At 47.3% G+C, this 18,773-nt stretch overlaps 1 protein-coding gene across 6 annotated transcripts in view; it reads left to right on the forward strand.

Annotated features, from left to right (window-relative positions):
- The window catches only part of MTMR4 (myotubularin related protein 4), a 57,652-nt gene extending 40,611 nt beyond the window's left edge, over positions 1–17,041 (forward strand). For all 6 annotated transcript variants that reach the window (XM_040612308.1, XM_040612302.1, XM_040612298.1 and 3 more), the window contains 12 exons: positions 1,874–1,987; positions 8,378–8,574; positions 8,839–8,967; positions 9,286–9,397; positions 9,841–10,036; positions 10,524–10,709; positions 11,471–11,641; positions 11,764–11,918; positions 12,256–13,504; positions 13,889–13,999; positions 14,294–14,382; positions 14,772–17,041. In XM_040612308.1, the coding sequence (XP_040468242.1) occupies positions 1,874–1,987; positions 8,378–8,574; positions 8,839–8,967; positions 9,286–9,397; positions 9,841–10,036; positions 10,524–10,709; positions 11,471–11,641; positions 11,764–11,918; positions 12,256–13,504; positions 13,889–13,999; positions 14,294–14,382; positions 14,772–14,949 (2,887 nt within the window). In that variant the 3' untranslated portion in view covers positions 14,950–17,041. The remainder of the gene's footprint in view (positions 1–1,873; positions 1,988–8,377; positions 8,575–8,838; positions 8,968–9,285; positions 9,398–9,840; positions 10,037–10,523; positions 10,710–11,470; positions 11,642–11,763; positions 11,919–12,255; positions 13,505–13,888; positions 14,000–14,293; positions 14,383–14,771) is intronic.
- Positions 17,042–18,773: the final 1,732 nt, after the last annotated feature.

Below are 18,773 nucleotides of genomic sequence, written 5' to 3' on the forward strand. Positions count from 1 at the left end.
AGGAAGAGTTAAATACTTCTGTATTATTTGGCTGGTAGCACCAAGAAACAGCTGATTATGTCTAAAAATGTTGCGTTTAGCATCAAGAAAATGTATGAGACAATTTGTTTTATGTGGAAGCGACACAAGTCTCCCATGGCAATTTCTGCTCTTGCAGCCTTTCTGCATCTCTTCCAGCCTCTCATGGATGTTGTTGCTGTCGCTTCAGTGGTTGGTAGTGTAGCCTCAATGCTGTTCTCTTTCTCTTTAGGCTTGGGATTTGAGTTCGTGCACATTCTGCATTGCTTGTGGATGCTGGTGACTTAGCCTCACGCTTTTACCTTCACATTTTCCTGGGACATACCACACTTTGTTCACTAGCTCAGCCTATTTCAGTCTTCCTACAAAGCTTGTACTCTGAAATTTAGCATACCACTAATAATCTGCCTTGTATCGAGTTTATAAGGTGGTGTTAAGCCAACATATTAATTTATTCTGGCTTTTCAGTTCCTCTGTTTTTTGGAATTCTAGCCTAGAAGCACAAGTTTGTTTGTCTTGATCTCATTGCCTGTTTTTATGCATCCTGCTTAAATTTGGCTTAACTTCTTGAGGCTATCCTGTGTCCTACCTGGACTTTATTGAATTCTGACTGTTTTCCTAAGGCTACAGGGTTTTAGTGACTTAACTCTTAGAAGATACGCTCCTGAGCCTTTCCTGTACTGACTCTCCACAATTTTAAAAGACAACTCCCATAATGTTTCATCTGAACTGCCAGGAGACTGATACTGTTTTCATTTTGATGAAGCCCATTCTCATATAGACTCAGCTATTTAGAAGTTGCTGCAGATCCACATACTTTTATTCTCAGTCACACTTCAATGCTTCTCTAATTTCCTGACTAACTTTACACATGGAATCTGAGGCATTTCAGAGATGTCCAAGCCTAGATGTCATACCACAGACATCCTGGTCTTCAGCTTCTTACCTGACAGCTTTAATTTTGCTTCATGGATTCCTCTTCCTCACCTTGTTCTTATCCTGTAGACCAACCTTGCTTTCTGCCTGGGGCTTTCTGAGAAGCTGTCTAGACACTGTGTGAAGTGCCATCTTCTAACATGGCAGGCAGTTCCTCACTAGCATCACAAACTAAATAATACCAAGCACTGTGTCGTGCCTATTGCCATCGTCTGGGATAGCCCAGACTCAGGGGAACACCAGCCCACCCTCTGGAGCTTACCTGCCGGGTAGTTTCACCCCTCTCACTTTACTTCCCATCTGCCCTGAAACATTCCTTCTAAACGTGTGTTAGGAATCTGATTTCTGGCACCCCACTGAACAAGATAGTATTTTAAGATCTCCCTCATGTCACTTTATTATAGCATATACCAAATCACCATTGCAGTCTTTCTGGGGAAAGTTAAGTCTTCCTTGCAGAGAAATGTGTAAAGCTAGTGGTGACCTCTTTTCTGCAAGGCAGAAAGTGGCAGATTGTCATTTACCAGAAGCTGTGTGGTTTTGGGTTTACAAGTGCTGCGAGAAAACCAAAACCCCATGTAAATTAATGACTGTTCCCCTAAACCCTCATGAATTCTTAAATCCAGAGGATGTTCCAAAAGCATCCCTGGGAAGTACTGGGGTATTTAGTATGGATCTGGAGGTGAGGCCTGAGGTGAAAGGAGGTTGTCTTCTCCCAGTTCATTCCTGACAGCATTTTTGGGGTCACTTTTTCCCATGCTGAGACTGTACTGAGACAGATATAAAGAGGAAGAGCCAAAGTCCCGCATGCTGAGTTTGGAGAAATGTGAGCTGCTCCTGCCCTCTCTGCACAGCTTCTCTCGTGCAGACTTTACGATTGTTGAGTCCTGATCTTGCCTTTGTGCTTTCTTTTTTCCAGGCTTTGTTCCAGTTATCCCCAGAAGCTGCTGGTCCCTGTCTGGATCACAGACAAGGAGCTAGAGAACGTGGCTTCATTTAGGTCATGGAAAAGGATTCCTGTGGTGGTGTACAGGTAAGCACAAAACCAAAGCAGTGCTCTTCCCCAATCCCATGACAGCTGCCCTTTTTCTTGTAGGTGTTGTGAAGCTGTTAGGAGGGCACGCGTACAGGGCTTTGGAGCAAGAGGCGACAGCAATAGCTGTGTTCTGGTCTTCGCCGTGTGTATTCCTTTTGCCTCCTACCTGAAAACGTGCTGCTCCCAGGACTCCTTCTCCCAGCACACACACCAGTCTCCCTAGGCTCACAGTCTGTGACAGTAGTGCAGGGTGTTCTCCAGAAGGGAGAACCATAGAATGACAGAACAGTTTGGGTTGGAAAGGACCTTAAAGATCACCTGGTGCCACCCCCGCACGACAGGGAGGGCCACCTTCCACCAGACCAGGTGGCTCCCAGCCCCGTCCCACCTGGCCTTGAGCACTGCCAGGGATGGGGCACCCACAGCTGCTCTGGGCAGCCTGTGCCACATGTCTCACTACCCTCACAGTACAGAATTCCTTCCTAACAGCTGATACAAATCTCCCCTCTTTCAGCTGAAAGCCATTCCCCCTTGTCCTGTCACTACAGGCCCTTATAAAATGTCCCCCTCCAGCTTTCCTGTCAGCCCCTTCAGGTACTGGGAGCTGCTCTAAGGTCTCCCTGGAGCCATCTCTTCTCCAGGCTGAACAACCCCAACTCCCTCAGCCTGTCGGCACAGCAGAGGGGCTCCAGCCCTCTGAGCATCTCCGTGGCCTCCACTGGACTTGCTCCAACAGCTTCATGTCTTTCTTATGTTGAGGGCCACAGAGAAGACTTACAGCTTTCCAGGCTGCAAGCACATGTTGCTGGGCCAAGTTGAGCTTCTTATCCACCAACACCCCACAGTCCTTCTCCTCAGGGCTGCTCTCCATCCATTCTCTGCCCAGCCTGTGCTTGTGCTTGGTATTGCCCCAGCCCACATGCAGAACCTTGCACTTGGTGCTTCTTTCCCACTTTCCGTTAGATCTAAAGATGTGGGTGACTTTCCTCCTACAGGACATGCAGCAAGAGCACTATGTCAAATCAAGGTTCTCTCTCTTTGAGTTTCAAAATTTTTTCACAGATTGGTACTTGCATAATGGCTGCTTAGAAAAGAAATCTTTGCCCAAAGGAGCCTGCTGTGTGGCCCAGCTCTCAACTAGGTGTTCAGGCCTGGATATAACTTTTAATACTGAAGTGCAAACCACTTCTGTTTTGATGGAGTTCTGAGAGTTCTGACGCCATTTAGGTAACAGAACGAAATGTTTGCATGTGGCTGAACTTTGTTGGTTCATTAGCTGGTAAATATTCCCTGGTCAGCCTTCCAAAAATAATCTGTCCAGGGGGATGCAGGAGGCTAGGCAGCAAATAAAGCGGGGCTTTGCAGGGTAGAGGGGTGGTTTCTCATTAAACGTGTCCTCAGGGAGACTGTCATGTTTGAAGCAAATGGGAGGCTGATGGAATAGGTGCACACAGCCAGTGTGCATGTTGTAAATAGAAGTTATGATTGCTAGCCTTAGACTCTGTGCTAGCAATTACTATATCCAAATATAAAAAATTTTGAAAATATCAGAGCTGCCCAACAAAGGACAACCCTGGGATGCACAAAAGCCGGGAAACAAAACCAGTGCATTTACAGGTACCTTAACTCTGCATCTTCATGTTATGTGGTTTGCTGTTAGAAGCTGGCAAAACAGAGTGTATTACTTCTGGAAGAACTAAATTCTGCAGCAGAGTAATAATGAGTGCTGCTTATCGTATGGAGCCTTTCCCTCTTTGTAGACAAGTCAGCTAAGTTAATTGTATTTGTGATTACTTTTGATAAAAATGGTCTGGCACTGGAGACTGTCATAGCGTACCTCCCCAGCCGAGGGCAAAGCTGTGTCTTTTTGCTACTTTAACGTTGTTCCTTGCTTGATAATACCGCTGTAATGGTACCCGGTAATTTAGAAGCTGAGCTGCAACCCTTTGCAGCCTGGGATCAGATGAGAAGATGCCAACAAGTGATGTTGCAAGTTGGGACAAGTGCTTGCCCATGTGTATCTCTCACTTTCATGCACTCTTTAGCCTTTGCCCTCAAGATTGAAGTCTTTTGGCCAGGAGGCTCCGTGAGGGCCATGGCTGCTTCTGGAGTGCCTTGTGCTGCATGAAAGGGGAAGAAATGAAAAGACCTACACTCAGTTCCTCCTCCTCCTCGCTCATAGTTCAGGAGAGAGTAGAGAACCCAGCTGGAGTGTGTGCATCCCTGTAGGGACCTCTGTAACCATAAGTCTGGTAGACTTCAGAGCTTTTGGAGAGCAACTCTGAATTCACTGGGTCACAGGTCAACATGACACCAAAGTACCACGTGATCAGTTTTCTATAAAATCTATAATTTAGCTGTTAAGCAAAGCAGAAGTTCAGGTCTCCATCTCTGAGTCCTCAGTGGAGATGTACAGCAGAGATGCAGGAGCCTCCAGGCACAATTCACTTGTAAAACAACGCCAAGGATGCAATTAATTATTTAGCTGACTGCAGAGGCAGACGGGCATTGTATGCCAGCCGCTCCTTGTTACTACTCTCTGTCTATACAGCCACCTTGAGAAGACCTTGGGACTATGTTAGGGAGAAAGCTCCTCACAGACACTCAGCATCACCTTGCCTTGTTCATGCTGCAGTGGCTGTTGGGGCAGCAGCGGGAAACCAGTGGGCGTTGCTCCAGCACCATGGCTGAGTGCTCAGTCTCGGGCTCTTCAGGTCATGCCAGAGTGAGCCAGGAGTTTAGCTGAGACTTGAGAGATGAAAGCACTTGTAGATGTGCCTCTCAGCTGGGAACCTTTAGGTGACAGCTGTGTAAACCCTCTCTCGGCTTTTTCTTGTTTCAAGCTAAGCTGTTTGACTTTGCATTGTGGATGAGCACTTTGACAGCCAGAAAGTAACAGAGAGGTGACTTGATGCTTTCTGGATGATTGTTATGGGCTAAATAGCATGTACTGATGGTATCAGATGCACTTTAGCCTTGTGCTCCAAACAAATCTGGGAGTAAAAGCTCAATTCATAAACTACAAATGCACCGCATACTCTGGCTTCGGGTTCTTGAGTCATTAAAAGTAAACTGAGGCGCTCTAAAGAATAATTTTGTCAACATATGTTAAAACACTATGGCACCTTCTGCCATTCCAGTTTCAAGAAAGGAGCTTTTTCCTTTGAAGAAAAGTTCCACAGCAAGGGCCAGAATGGTTCATATGTTTGTGGGTTTACAGGAGACCACAGAGTCAAGCTATGGGGGCCCCCCTGACCTGGAAGCTCACTGCAAGCTCAGTTGCGGTTTTGATTTGTCTGCTGGCATCTGCTATACTTTCTGCTTGCTAGTGACTTCATGCTCATCAATGGGGGCCGTATTTCCTTGTGTTTATTGGCATGTCACTATGTCTGTTGAAACTGGCTACCTCAAGGCCAACCTCTGCCCAGCATTTGTTGCAATGCTGAGAAGTTTGTGCTACAAAGTTTTCTGAAGCCGTAGGACTCTGGCTATGTTTGTAGTGTTACCTTAAGCATGCTACCTCTGACTTCAGGTGGCCTACACAGCTAAGCTCTTCTGCCTCCTGCACCCCAGACAGTGCCATTGCATCCAAATGCCTGTTGGGAGCAGCCCCTGGCACAGCATCTGCATTTCCCCAAAACGTGCTCAGGCACTGTTTGGGTAAGTGCTGGTTGGCACAGGCCAAAACCTGTAGGTGTGTTAACAAACAAGCTTGGATGATCACAGGCTGGTGCTTAAGTCCACACCTTGGCTCAGTTTCATTTACTAGTACAAACAAAGCCTTTGCTGCTGTCTGTATTGACCATACTTGAGCGATCCTGAAGACAGGAATAGATCTTCTGGGAGTGACTGCTCTGTAAGTCACCTTGCAAAACAGAGCAGCAGCAGAGAGCGCTGAAAGAAAAAGGAGCTTACAGTATTCTGACTTGGCTGAACGTGACTATTATTTCTTTGGAAGTCTTCAATTTAAAGTCTTCATTGTTAGTGGCTATGAGGTGTCACTAATGATAATACGTTTTCTGCATTTATTGATAAGTTGCCTCAGGAGAATAAGGGAACATTGTCCCTGAGAAGCAAGACTGTTCCCGCAAAATGCGGTAGCTGCTGGTGAGATACTGTGCACCGCTGTGAGGATTGAGTTCAAAGCCTTGATGCATTTTCTTGGTGTACTGCCTTACAGCAAATGACATGAGTAGGCACTGTCATCTTCCGTGGAACAGCAGGGCCTCTTACAGGGTGGCAGCATGAGAAAGAAATACCTTCAAGAGTGCTTCTATTAGCCCTCGCAGGCAGCTAAACAGCCTTTGAGCAGTGGGTTGAGGTGTGTGCTGGTGTGTGCTTTAGGATCTAAAGCATTACGTCCCCAGCTCTGCCACCAATGCAACTTCTGCAGAGCTGTTGACCTACAAAGAAAAGACAAATACTTGGATGTTGTTTGTCAGGAGCTTTATCTATATCTTTGTTATTACTCCAGCTCATCTTCAGAGAGGTGCTGCATGAGGGGTGGTGGGATAGGGAGGGGCAAGCTCTCTTCTTGTAAAGAACTGAGGTGCGGGGCTGTCCAATCTATTACCCTGTCTCCAAGAAGAGCCAGGCACTGTGAGCAGCATCTCGGGGAAGTGTAATAAATGGGACAAGTATGCAGGTATTCTTTCCTGGTGCATCTTTGGAGCAGCCAATATCTTAGATTTCCTACAATGACTATTCAGAAGAATGTGTGGTCATGTTTCATGGTCACTTGGTGGACCCACGTTCCATGACTTCAATGTATTTTGGAACCAGTTTATACTTCCACATTGCACTGTGGCAGAGTCCACTGTCTGTTTTGTTGTTGCCTGGAAAATAATTGTTAAACATATGGCACGACCATGCCAGTACCTGTTTGTGTTTCTGTCAGGGAAAAATAAGACTAATCTTCCAAATGCACTTTTTTATCTTTTATGACCTTTTATGCCTCTCACCCATTCTTGTCCTCTTGTGGTGGGGAGTTTTTTCCTACTTAAGTTGTCCCTATAGCAAAGCTCTTCTATACCTGTGATTGTCCTTGCCACCCTTCTCTGGAGGCTTGAGTACGATGTTACGCTTTTTGAGATGAATTGGTGAGAAATTTGTGTCATTTTGAAGATGCATAAGATGTGATGCCATCATATTTTCTGTCTTACTCTTATATAAATAACTGCTAGCACATTCTTAACTGTTTTGCTTCTTTTGAGCATTGAGCTGAGGCTATTTGAGAGCTCCCCAATCACCTCAAAGTCTTTGAGGTTTGGCTGCTGATTTGTACTGAACTGCTCTGTGTCATAGCTGGGGTTATGCTTTGGTCATCTGTAAATACTTTACATTTATTTATATTAAATTCTGTGCTCTCTTTTTATCACAAGGTCCTTTGCAACCTTTTCCAGACAGCCATAGACTCTCCTGGATAATTCTGTATCACCAGCAACTTTGTCACCTAATGGCCCGTTCCCTTTCCAGGCCACTTGTGAATGACTTGACTGGTGTGTTCATGTGAAAAAAGAACACTTACTCCTACCTCAGGCCTTCTGCCAGGCATCAATAAGCAGCAGCCAGGATGGGCTGTTTCCACGTTTTAGGGGTTGCTAATAAACACCAGCTCGGGCCTCCACCCAGAAACTAACCAGTCTGACGCGAGTGAGCTAATCTTTCCAGCTTAGAAGTGATAAATGAGATGGTTTAACAACAGTATGTACTTTAAAGGAGGAGGAAAAAGGAGAATGGGAGAACAGAACAGCTTTAAAATAAGTATTACTTTACCAAGGTACAACCATAATTATTTAAAGTTCTCCCCTATGGTTTAATGTTTAGATATTTACATATCTATATACAATAATATGCAATTTATATAGTATATATTTATAGATAATAGTATATATTTGTATATCATTATAAATAAAAATAGTTCAGTAAAAGCTAAATAATTGGCTGCAGAAACTCCCGTTTCATTTTAGTGGTAGTTGATCCCTGGGCACAGCCCTCGATCCTCTAGGCGAGGCCCAGGGAGCTGCAGCTGCCCCCGGAGCTGTCACCATCCACTGGCACCGGCTGCTCCCAACAGCCGCTGCAGCAACCTGCTCCTCTGCGATCTCATTTTGCTGGCTGTTCCAGCTCCATTAGCCGCTCCTGTGCTGTCTTCTCATGTTCCTCATGGCCGTGACACGAGTGACAGCTTCTGTGTCACTACTGCTGTTATTCAGTAATGGTTATTTGAAATGCCCTGCCCTGTTTCAGTGCTTGAACGCAAGAGTAAATGCAGCAGACAAAGTGAGGGGGGGTTGCACAGGTGTTGACTGTACCTAGGGAGAGTTTGCTGGGCTTGTTTCTCACCTCTCCAGGTAAGGCTTCATTAGGCTCTCGCTTCCTTTGCAGACATGTGCGCAACGGGGCAGTGATTGCACGCTGCAGCCAGCCTGAAATCAGCTGGTGGGGCTGGCGAAATGCTGATGACGAGTATCTTGTGACATCTATTGCCAAAGCCTGTGCCTTGAACCCTGGAGTAAAGGTATCTGGTGGCATGCCACATAATGGGAGCAGCGACGGCAGCGAGGCCTGTGATGCTGACTTTGGTGAGACAGCTCGCTCCCTTCCCACTCTCCTAAACATGAATTAGTACTTTTTACACCTACATGTTGCTGTTGCTGCTAACAGGGCTGTCACAGTGCAAGGTTTTAACCCAATATCCAGGTCGATAATCTGTGCCCTGTCATGCCTTAACAGCGGGGTGTAGGGCAGGTCCCTGGGCTCATTCACAGCCATTGCTGGGCGGCACTGGAGGCCTGTTGTAGGAGGGAGGGAGGTGCTGGGAGCTCAGTCCGTGTCTGTCTCTGCAGACTCATCCCTGACCGCGTGTTCAGGCGTGGAGAACGCAGGAGCTCCTCAGAAGCTGCTGATTCTTGATGCTAGGTCCTACACTGCGGCTGTGGCCAACAGAGCAAAGGGAGGTGGCTGCGAATGTGAAGGTACAGAGGGCTAAGTGCATCCTGGAACATCTTCCTCTTGAATCCCCTTTGTCAAGGGGGTCCTAGAGCACAGCGGGGGGTGGGGGTGTGTGTCAGCATCTTGGTGCTCAGTCTCTAGCACCACGTTCCCCTTCTTGCTTGTGCAGTCTGTTATTCCGTATTTATTGCTGCTGGCCCACAAGGCTTTTCTAGAAAAACTGCCTACCTACTGCTGAAGACCAGAAATGGTACTGTGAGGGGACAGCTGAACTAAGTGTATGGAGGCAGTTGCTGCAGTGACAGCAGCTCTCTGAATGTTTCCATCTCTGTTGCGTTTAGAGTATTACCCAAACTGTGAAGTCGTGTTCATGGGCATGGCCAACATCCACTCCATCCGTAACAGTTTCCAGTATCTACGTGCTGTCTGCAGTCAGGTGCCAGACCCCAGCAAGTAAGTGACTTTTCTCTATCTGAGTTTGACATCATATCTGTCAATGTCCTGGGGGGGGTTCCTTCCCTTTTCCTTTTTCTTGTCCCAGGTTTCTACCTCAGAAAATGGAGGGAATGTGCTCACAGTGATTGAACGCTGCTTATTTTCACCCCTGGTAATCCAGAAGGGGTTGCAGCACTGCCTCAGTGTCACTTGGTTGTGTGTATCCTCTGAGGGTTTGTAAAATGTAGAGTTGTATCTGGGAAAAATTGAAATTAGGGGTTCGATTCTTTGTACTTATTCTAGGCTGGCTGGCTCCTCTTGAGCGTCTTTTAGAAAAGACTGATTTCCATTGTGGACTCCAAAAAGACTTCAGTTAAAGTGTATGTATGTATTTATTTATTTATTTATCCTCCCACTGGAGAGCTAAGCAATTGTTTTCTTGCTTTTTGCACACCTTTTAGCTGGCTTTCAGCCCTGGAGAGTACCAAGTGGCTGCAGCACCTTTCTGTCATGCTGAAGGCAGCAGTGCTGGTCTCCAGTGCAGTTGACAGAGAAGGACGTCCAGTGCTGGTTCATTGCTCAGACGGCTGGGACAGGACTCCGCAGATTGTAGCACTGGCAAAGATTCTTCTGGACCCTTACTACAGGACCATGGAGGTATGAATTGTGCTGGGCTGCTCATTCATGTCTGTTCAAAGGCAGCTTTTTGTCTCTGAGTCTCCAGAGAAAGGAGCAGGGTCACATTTGGCAGTAAGCTTAGTGATGTTTCAGAGCTACAGTTGTGGGTGTTGGGTTTTTCCATGTTCTTTTCCTGCCTGTTTTTGGTGAATGGTACATCACTCTTCTGCCCAGCTTGATGAAGTACTGTGGAAAATAACTTCTTGTGTTCAAGGTTCAGCTGGTTCCCTGCTCCTAATTGTGCATGTTGTCCAAGTTTTTTCTTGTATAGAAATAACAGCTGTTAGTTTGTGTTTGGAAACCTCTGACATTCAGGTTTGACCCCAGACCAACCACCAATGCAACCTGCTTTCCAGCCCTTCAGAAGGCCTGTGTTTACCTGGCGCAAGTGGCAGATGGGCCTTGCCTTATCCTGCTGTGTGCCTACAGAAGAGTGTCAGCAGTTAGTTTTTTCTTTTATTCACAGGGCTTCCAGGTGCTTGTTGAATCAGATTGGCTGGACTTCGGTCACAAGTTTGGTGATCGCTGTGGTCACCAGGAGAAGGTGGAAGATCAGAATGAGCAGTGCCCAGTGTTTCTCCAGTGGCTGGATGCGGTTCATCAGCTTCTGAAGCAATTTCCTTGCCTCTTTGAATTTAACGAAGCTTTTTTGGTAAGGGATATGCATGCAAACATCTCTTTATCCCATGCCAGAAGTGAGCAGAGACAGAGGGAAGGCCATGATATTTTACAGAGAGTTGTAGCTGAAAGAAAACAATAGTTGAATTCTTTAAAAATGGCCAAGTGTCTGAGTAGTGCTGGGACTCTCTGCTGGCATTCCTGACATACCTTCACTGTGTGGGTCCAGCCCTGCCCTTCAGTTGTGGTATTTTGACCTGGTTCTGTATGTGTGATGCTTCTGCCAGCTTCTCTTAGCTCCTTGTAACTTCCTCCTCCCTTCCCAGCGCAGGCTCAGAGGACCTAGCAGACTGCACAGTGACAAAGGGTTTATATTCTCTGGTTCCTTTCAATTGCTTCTTCTGCAGGTCCCTTTCTAGCCCAGTGAATTCAGATACCATCAGCAGCACTGTTTTGATTAAAAGCCTAATTTGCATATCTCAGCAATAGGAGTCTGAAACACTTTTTAAAAATAAATTAGGGAAACAATAGCTATCAATCTCGGTCTTATCAAATAATATAGGTTAGGGTTATAGAGGGATGGGTATGGTTTCAGTTGACTGTTGCTTTCATTTTTAAGTGATTCCTGTTGCTGTCCTTCTCTGTCCTGCTCTGTGTGGAAAAGGACAACAGTAGGGTCACCAGCTGGGTATGAGGTGCAGGAGCCGTCCCAGAGGAGTGCAAGACATTTCCCCTGCAGACAGGAGACACCATTTCCCAATGGCCCTGACAATAATTCCCATTCTAATGCTGCAGGTGAAGCTGGTGCAGCACACGTATTCCTGCCTTTATGGGACCTTCCTTGGGAACAGCCCCTGTGAGCGAGAGATGCACAACATCTACAAGCGTACCTGCTCTGTGTGGTCCCTCCTACGGGCTGGCAATAAGAACTTCCACAATCTTCTCTATATGCCGGGGTCCGAGCAGGTCAGTAGAGCTGCTGGCCCAGTTTTCCAGGCTTTTCATCTGCCAGGCACCAGCGACTGTGTGGGGAGAGTTTGGAGGGGTTTTCTTTTGCGTTCATCTCTGATTGTAAGTGGTTGTTGCAGGTGCTGCATCCAGTGTGCCACGTACGAGCACTGCATGTCTGGACAGCAGTGTATCTCCCAGCTTCCTCGCCACATCCTCTGGGACAGGATGGCATGGACATTTACCTGCCCCCTGGACCTCAGAGCCAGGAGTTCAGTGGCAGATGTTTGGATAGGTAAGAGCCTAGAGCTCCAGGCCCAGGTTGCTGCCTACCCACAGGCCTTCTTTACCTCCTCACACATTGCAGTCCCTCTGTTTTACCTGTTGTTCTCATCTTTCCTGTGGAGAGCAAGAGCTCTGTAGCTCTTGTCCCAGCTACTTGGAGAAGAACCTAAAAAAGCAGATGGCAAAGGCCACGCTATAGCATTGTGCTCATGCTGCTGTACCGCCCTTCCCCACCCACCCTGTGATCCATAATTAGGAGCATTTCCCTTCCCTCGCCTCAGTTCTGACTGAAATGAGGGAAGTTTCAGGGGTTTTGTTGTAAGATTTGCTTTGCTTTTGGGCTCTAGATTACCAAAGACAAGATCTATGGATGACCTGCTCTCGGCTTGTGACTCCAGCAGCCCACTGACCCGCACGTCTAGTGATCCCAACCTGAATAACCACTGTCAGGAGGTCCGGGCGGGCCTGGAAGCCCGGCATGCCGCTGCTGAGGGAGCTGAGCCACACTTGAGTGAAGGCAGTGCGGTGCGTGCAGGAGAGACACAGCAGGTGGAGGAGCAAGAGGAAAACGCTCCCCTGCAAGCCAACAGCACTTGTAGCAGCCATGCTGAGCACGCAGGACATAGCAAACAACTGAGTGGCTGGGCTTCTGTGCCAGCAAGCAGTGGCTCTCTGGAGGCAGAAAAGGGGAGCGAAACATACATGGAGGAACTGGATGGCACATGTCCAGCTCCAAATTCTTCTAGACAGGAAAATGTTGACAGGGTTTCCATCAGTTCCAGAAAGTTCCAGTTAGAAACCTGTCCTCAGGAACCTTTGAAGACTACTGGCATGGTGTCCAATGGAGGAGACTGCCCCATGAGAAGTGCCACCTGCCAAGACATTCCCAGCCCGGTGTCCCTGGCACCAAAAGGGCCTAGTCATGACATCCCGAGCCCTGCCCCGGGCATTCCCTGCCTGGATGAAGACAACAGCAAAGGTGACGCTGGAAGGAGTGCGCCCTGCAAGGAGCCTGGCCGGCTGGGGAGAGTCCCCCTAGAGCAATGGCGCAAGCCCATTTCCCAGAGCCAAAGCAGCGAGTTCTCCTTCCTGGGGTCCAACTGGGACAGTTTTCAAGGAATGGTGACATCACTCCCCAGTGGGGAGCCTGCACCCAGACACCTCCTCTCCTATGGCTGCTGTAGCAAGAGGTTGAGCAGCAAACCTCTGTGGGCACCGGGCCTGTGCTTCAGTGGCCAGTGGGCTGCCAGGGAAGGTGCAAAGCCCTCAGTCTGCTCTGGCCATGGCGGCACGCATTTTGCAGGCCCTGCAGGGAAGCCCAGCCATTCATGGCTACCCTGCCACCTGAAACAAGCGTCTGGTCCCAAGCACGTGCCACCAAAATGTCCTTCTCCTGTGCCTCCTCTCTACCTGGATGATGACGGGCTCCCCTTCCCCACAGACGTGATTCAGCACAGGCTGCGGCAGATCGAGGCCAGCTACAAGCAGGAGGTGGAGCAGCTGCGCAGGCAGGTGCGAGAGCTGCAGCTGCGCCTGGACATCCGCCATTTCTGTGCCCCTCCAGCCGAGCCGCCGATGGACTACGAGGATGACTTTGTAAGTAACTGCCTCCAACATCCCAACTCTGGCAGTGTGGCTCCAGCAGCGGCGGTCCCTGTGCCCCCCCTCACATTGCCCTTTCCAATGCACAGTTTGCAACCTCTTACTTTTAGGTTGAGCGGTTAAGGTTGTTCCTATGCTTTCTCAGCCCTGCTCCCCTCCTGGCCATGTGCCGTGCCCTCATGCTGCCTGGAGGTATCTCTGCTTCTTGAGAGCCAAGCAGTGGCTCCTACAGTCTTGAATGCTTTACCTCTTCGTATGGGGAGCTGTGGAGCCACCCACGTGTCCCTCACAAGCACTGAGCATGGCCAGAGTGGGGAGTGCCCTTGGCTGCATGACTGAGGCAGCTGAGGGGATCTGTGACTTCACCTCTTCTTGCAGACATGTTTGAAGGAATCGGATGGCAGTGACACTGAGGATTTCTGTTCTGATCATAGTGAAGACTGTTTGTCAGAAGCAAGCTGGGAGCCTGTTGATAAGAAGGAGACTGAGGTATGTGTTCTGTTATGGCAGTTGTAATGCAGCAGGGGAGGGTTTCTTTGCAGCTAACTGTGGTGGTTATGGCAGCAGAGCGTGGTCTGGAAGCAAGGCAGAGAGCAGCCACCCTTGTCCTTTAACACATCCTCTGCTGCTGCTGTGCCCGATAGAAAGGGACCTGTGGGGTGGGCTCGCTCTGAGCTAGCCTGTTGTGGTCCAAAGCCATGCTCAGCCTGCACTGGGGTCCTGAGACCTGGTCGTTGTCATGTCATCAAACTGAAAGCTGATGAGGACTGGTGTCTGCCCTAGGTCACACGGTGGGTTCCAGACCACATGGCCTCTCATTGTTTTAACTGCGATTGTGAATTCTGGCTGGCCAAGCGGAGGCATCACTGCAGGTAAACTATGCTATCACTGTAGTCCCACTCTTCCTCTCAGCCTGTTTCTCACAAGCCTCACAAAATGCCTGTCTGTGATGTTTCATCCCTCCAGCTCTCAGGAGAAGGTTTTAAGTCATTATTTGCCAAGCCTCCCAAATTCCCCGCTGACTTCCATTCTGCATTGATTCTATTTTTCCAAGGCCTGTGATCCTTCTCCTGGGTAGTGATGCCCATTAGTCCCTTTTTAGTGCTAGCCAGTTGGCTTGCTCTGGGAGACTGCAGTATATACTTTAAGAAGCCTGTTGACATATCATAAGCCTCATCCCTAAACTGGATCCTTTGTGCTTGCTGAAGTTTTGCTGTGGGTTCCCAGGTCTCTTTTCACTGGTTTTCTTGCTCCTTGACAGGAACTGTGGGAATGTGTTTTGTGCTGGTTGCTGCCATCTAAAGTTACCCATCCCTGATCAGCAGTTGTACGACCCCGTCCTCGTTTGTAACTCCTGTTATGACCACATCCAAGTGTCTCGTGCCAGGGAGCTCATGAGCCAACATCTGAAGAAACCCATCGCCACAGCTTCCAGCTGAATGCCAGACAAGGGACCTGTCTAAGCCCAGCCTTTTCTCTCGTGGGTTGGAAGGGTGACTCTGCCTCCACTGTAATTGTGAAGGCTTTTGGTGCAACACTTGAACACCAAGCTTGAATGCACTGTCTTCAGCAGTCTTACGATCAGTCTGGAGCAGAGGAGTTGAGATTAGAGGGTATGGTGTGTCCCCCCACTCTGGTACTGGTGGGCCCGTACATTGTAGTCTTGATGATCCAGGGCTAAAGAGAGGATTGCAACCTTTCTCTTTTGTGGGCTGGAAAGCAATGTTTTCACAGATACTGCCTGTACAAAGTACCCCCAAAGCAATAGCAATAGAAAGGCATGTTTAGAACCAACTCCCCCTACAAAGGCAGGCTGCTGTACGAGAAGGAAGAGGGCAGGCTCCAGGTGGTACCGTGTGCTTTGGAAGGGCCTCAGCCTGGGCCTCTTGGTTCTGTAGATTCTCTTTCCATGAGTGTGATTTGCGATCAGCTTGGTGAACAAGACTCATTAGCCATCACTAATTAATTTTCTCTTGTGTGTTGAAGAGAAATTCATTCCAGCTGAAAATGGGCCGAGCAGATTTTGCCCGTTTTCATGTTCTGCTGGGATTGGTGAACACACTTGACTTTGCCCCTGCCCCCCACCACTGTGAGGAGATGGGAAATTGGCTTTTTCACTTCTGCTCTGCCCGTCTACTTTGTCTGCAGTCATATCACAGCCTGGTGCTAACACAGGAATGGCACCCTGATCCTCTCCTGGCATGGAAACAGAACTTGTGTTCCTGTGTTGCTCCTCCACCCCTTTTCTGCCCTCGGCTCTCCACTTCCTACTGCTCTTTATCCTGAAAACTTGATACCTTGAGGGTATAGGCCATAATGTGTTGTTTTACCTCCTGGAATGTGCTGTCTGGTGTATGTGAGGGTTTCAGTCCAAATGCTGCTATATATTTCTGTGCACTTAATGTAACCCGAAGAAGGGAGAATGAAGCATCGATACCAAAATGGGGGTGGGGAAGGACACTGGGTGACATAGACACTATGGTCTGTGCTTTTCACTTCAGGATGTACAGCCAAGCTACAGTGATAAACATGACATGTGGCATCTGTTCATGGTGAAAACAATCTCTCTGACTTGCCCCAGTGCTACCTAAAATGCCTCTTGAATTTGACTTCTTTTTGTCTCCTGTACAGTGGTCAAAGTTCAGAGTTGCCAACTTGTAGTTGCCTCTCTACTTCTTTAAACTAGAGAGCAGGAATCCTAACTCATTCTAAGGAAAAGGAACTGGGTTTAGAAAGCAAGCAAGCTTTAGAAAGAAAAGGGGCTTTTAATGCCTAGATTCCTCGGGGAGTATCCATCCTGCCTCCTTCCTAAGAAATCTGTGGATATTAACAAGGAAGAAGAGTTTGAAAGCGGGGCATTTCTTTGCAGAAGTGCAGGTTTTCTTTCCAGCTAAATGACAGTGTCAGATACGTTCTGCACCTCATGAGCTGAGACTTCTGTGGGATGGGGAGGACCTGTGAAGACATTTGGTCTACTAGTGAGGCTAAGTACTGTACACTGTTGTCATCTCCCAAATTTTTTGCTAATGGTTTGTCATCTGTGTCGGAAGGAATGGAATAATGACCCTTTCCTGCACTTTGATATGTCAGCCTCTGGTTTTGTAAATCCCAATAGTGCAAACAAAGCTAGCATCATCTGAAGACCCTGTACTTACTTGGACTCTGCTTCTTTTCCATACTGGGAACAACCAATATGGCTTTGGGAAGAGAAGGCACCTTGCTTCAGATTCTCCCCTGCCTTGTACCTTGCAGTCATTGCCAGACATGGAAGAGCGACAGTTGGGCTGGCAGAAGAAACTGGATTTGCTCCTGTTTTGCACATGTTAGAATGACTGCAAGCACTAAGGAAGCCAGAAACTAGGTACTCCTGGCCCTTCCGTTCAGGCCATTAGTCCAAACTGCTTTTAGCTCTTGTGAGTTTCAGCGTCACAATGTGCTGGCCAAAAACTCTTAAAATCAGTTTGATAGCATTGTGACAAACAAAATGTGCTGTACAACTCAATACAGTCGAAATAAAATCTCTATATTAGTGCTGCTGTGTTTGGACCCATTCTTTTGTTTGTGGTGAATTACTGTTGTTGCACAGTGCTTGCCATGCTGCTTTACTTCCTGCTTTTTCCCTTGCCGTTAGGAATTTAATATCCCTTCTCATAAATAAGAGCCAAGGGTAGGACACAAGGCATGCCTATGCTATGGTCCTCTGCTCTGAGGCCTTCTGCTCTTTTCCAAACAACCCTGCAGCTGCCAGGGATACCAGCTCCTTCCAGCCTCTCCCATGATGACTTGGTGAGGAAGAGCTGCTAGGCAGGATTCACTAGCTCTTCACCAACAGTTTATATCACGTTTTGCCTGCTAGGTTGTATGGTTGTGTTCCTCTGTGCAGGATGATGGATGGGGACTGTTGTGCTTAGTCAGCTGCATCACCCTTGGCACAGCAAGCTAAGTTGTAGTTTATGGCAGAGCTGGAGAGAAGCTTCTAGAAAGCTCATCCTCAATTTAAAGCATCCAATCCATAAAATTAAGCAGATCCTTGGTAAACTACTCCCATAGTTCAGGCCACTGTTCACCAAAAAACTTTGTTGTATTAGAAATGTTAGTAGCAAGATAGCTTGCTGCATTTAAAAATTAACTGTTGCTCCTGAAACAGTCACACAAAAGGAGGTCATCTTTGGAGGCAGTGTTGCTGAATATTACTCATGAATAATCTTTTTACAAGAAATTAGTGTCTACAAATTAACTTCCAGGCTCAGCGCCTTGCAATGTCAGGCTGAGCACAGGGGACTTAACGCTTGCATATTGAGTGGGCAACAAAGTATTATCACTTAAAGAATATAAAGTTGTAATTTGTTGTAATTTGCCAACATGTTCAGCCTGGGGTAATCTATATGTGCACTGAGATGTGGCTAAAACTAGCACAAACAGCAAGATCAAAGCCTTCCCCTATCAGTGTGCCAACTGCCATGAATTCTTAGCAAATTAACAACTGGAACTGCTTACAATGTACCATAATATCTCATCCACTGAACAAAATAAATATAGATTTAGGTGTAGTGAGAAGCCAGGTCAAGCTTGCAGTGGTTGGTGTTGTGCAGCTGCTAAGTCATTAATAAATAATGCTAAAACTGCAGGGATGGGGAGAGATGTGTTAAGCCTCAGTTATGGAAGAAGAAAAGAAGGTGGTGTGTGTGTTGTGAACCCTGAGTGCTGAGCAGGAAACAGTTTAAAGTGAGAGACACAGATAAGAAGGATGCAGGCTTTCTGAGGGTATATTTGGTTTCTCTCAATTCAGTTTGCAGGGCAAGAGAGAAACAGGCGTATGTTTTTCTCCCAGAATGTTAGATTTCTGTGAAAGTGAAGTTTGGGCACTGCCATTTGTTTATGCTACCTTGGGTATCTCTATCTCTCAAGTTAAAACTAATGTATGTGCCAAATTGCCCTTAGATGAAAGATGCTGCACGCGGTCCCTGGTATGTTTAAAATCGTCATAATTAAGCAGCTTTTTTCTTTTTTTTTTTTTTTTTTTTTTTTTTTTTTTTTTTTGTTAAGAGTACCACACAAATTCAGTCTCATGAAGTTTAGGCCAGACCTTTCTGAGTCCCTGTTACCTACTGGGTGCTGCGTGGATGGGTCCATGCTCAGTGGAGTGCTCAGGTGAGGTGACAGCAGCCTAAGGGCAAAAGCTTTATGCTGGGACAAAATATTCATCATTGCAACTGCCACTGCTCTTTGTGACTGTAGACAGTAAAATGCTCCCTGTCACCTT

This window comes from Falco naumanni, chromosome 1, assembly GCF_017639655.2.
Source record: "Falco naumanni isolate bFalNau1 chromosome 1, bFalNau1.pat, whole genome shotgun sequence".
NCBI classification, from domain to species: domain Eukaryota; kingdom Metazoa; phylum Chordata; class Aves; order Falconiformes; family Falconidae; genus Falco; species Falco naumanni.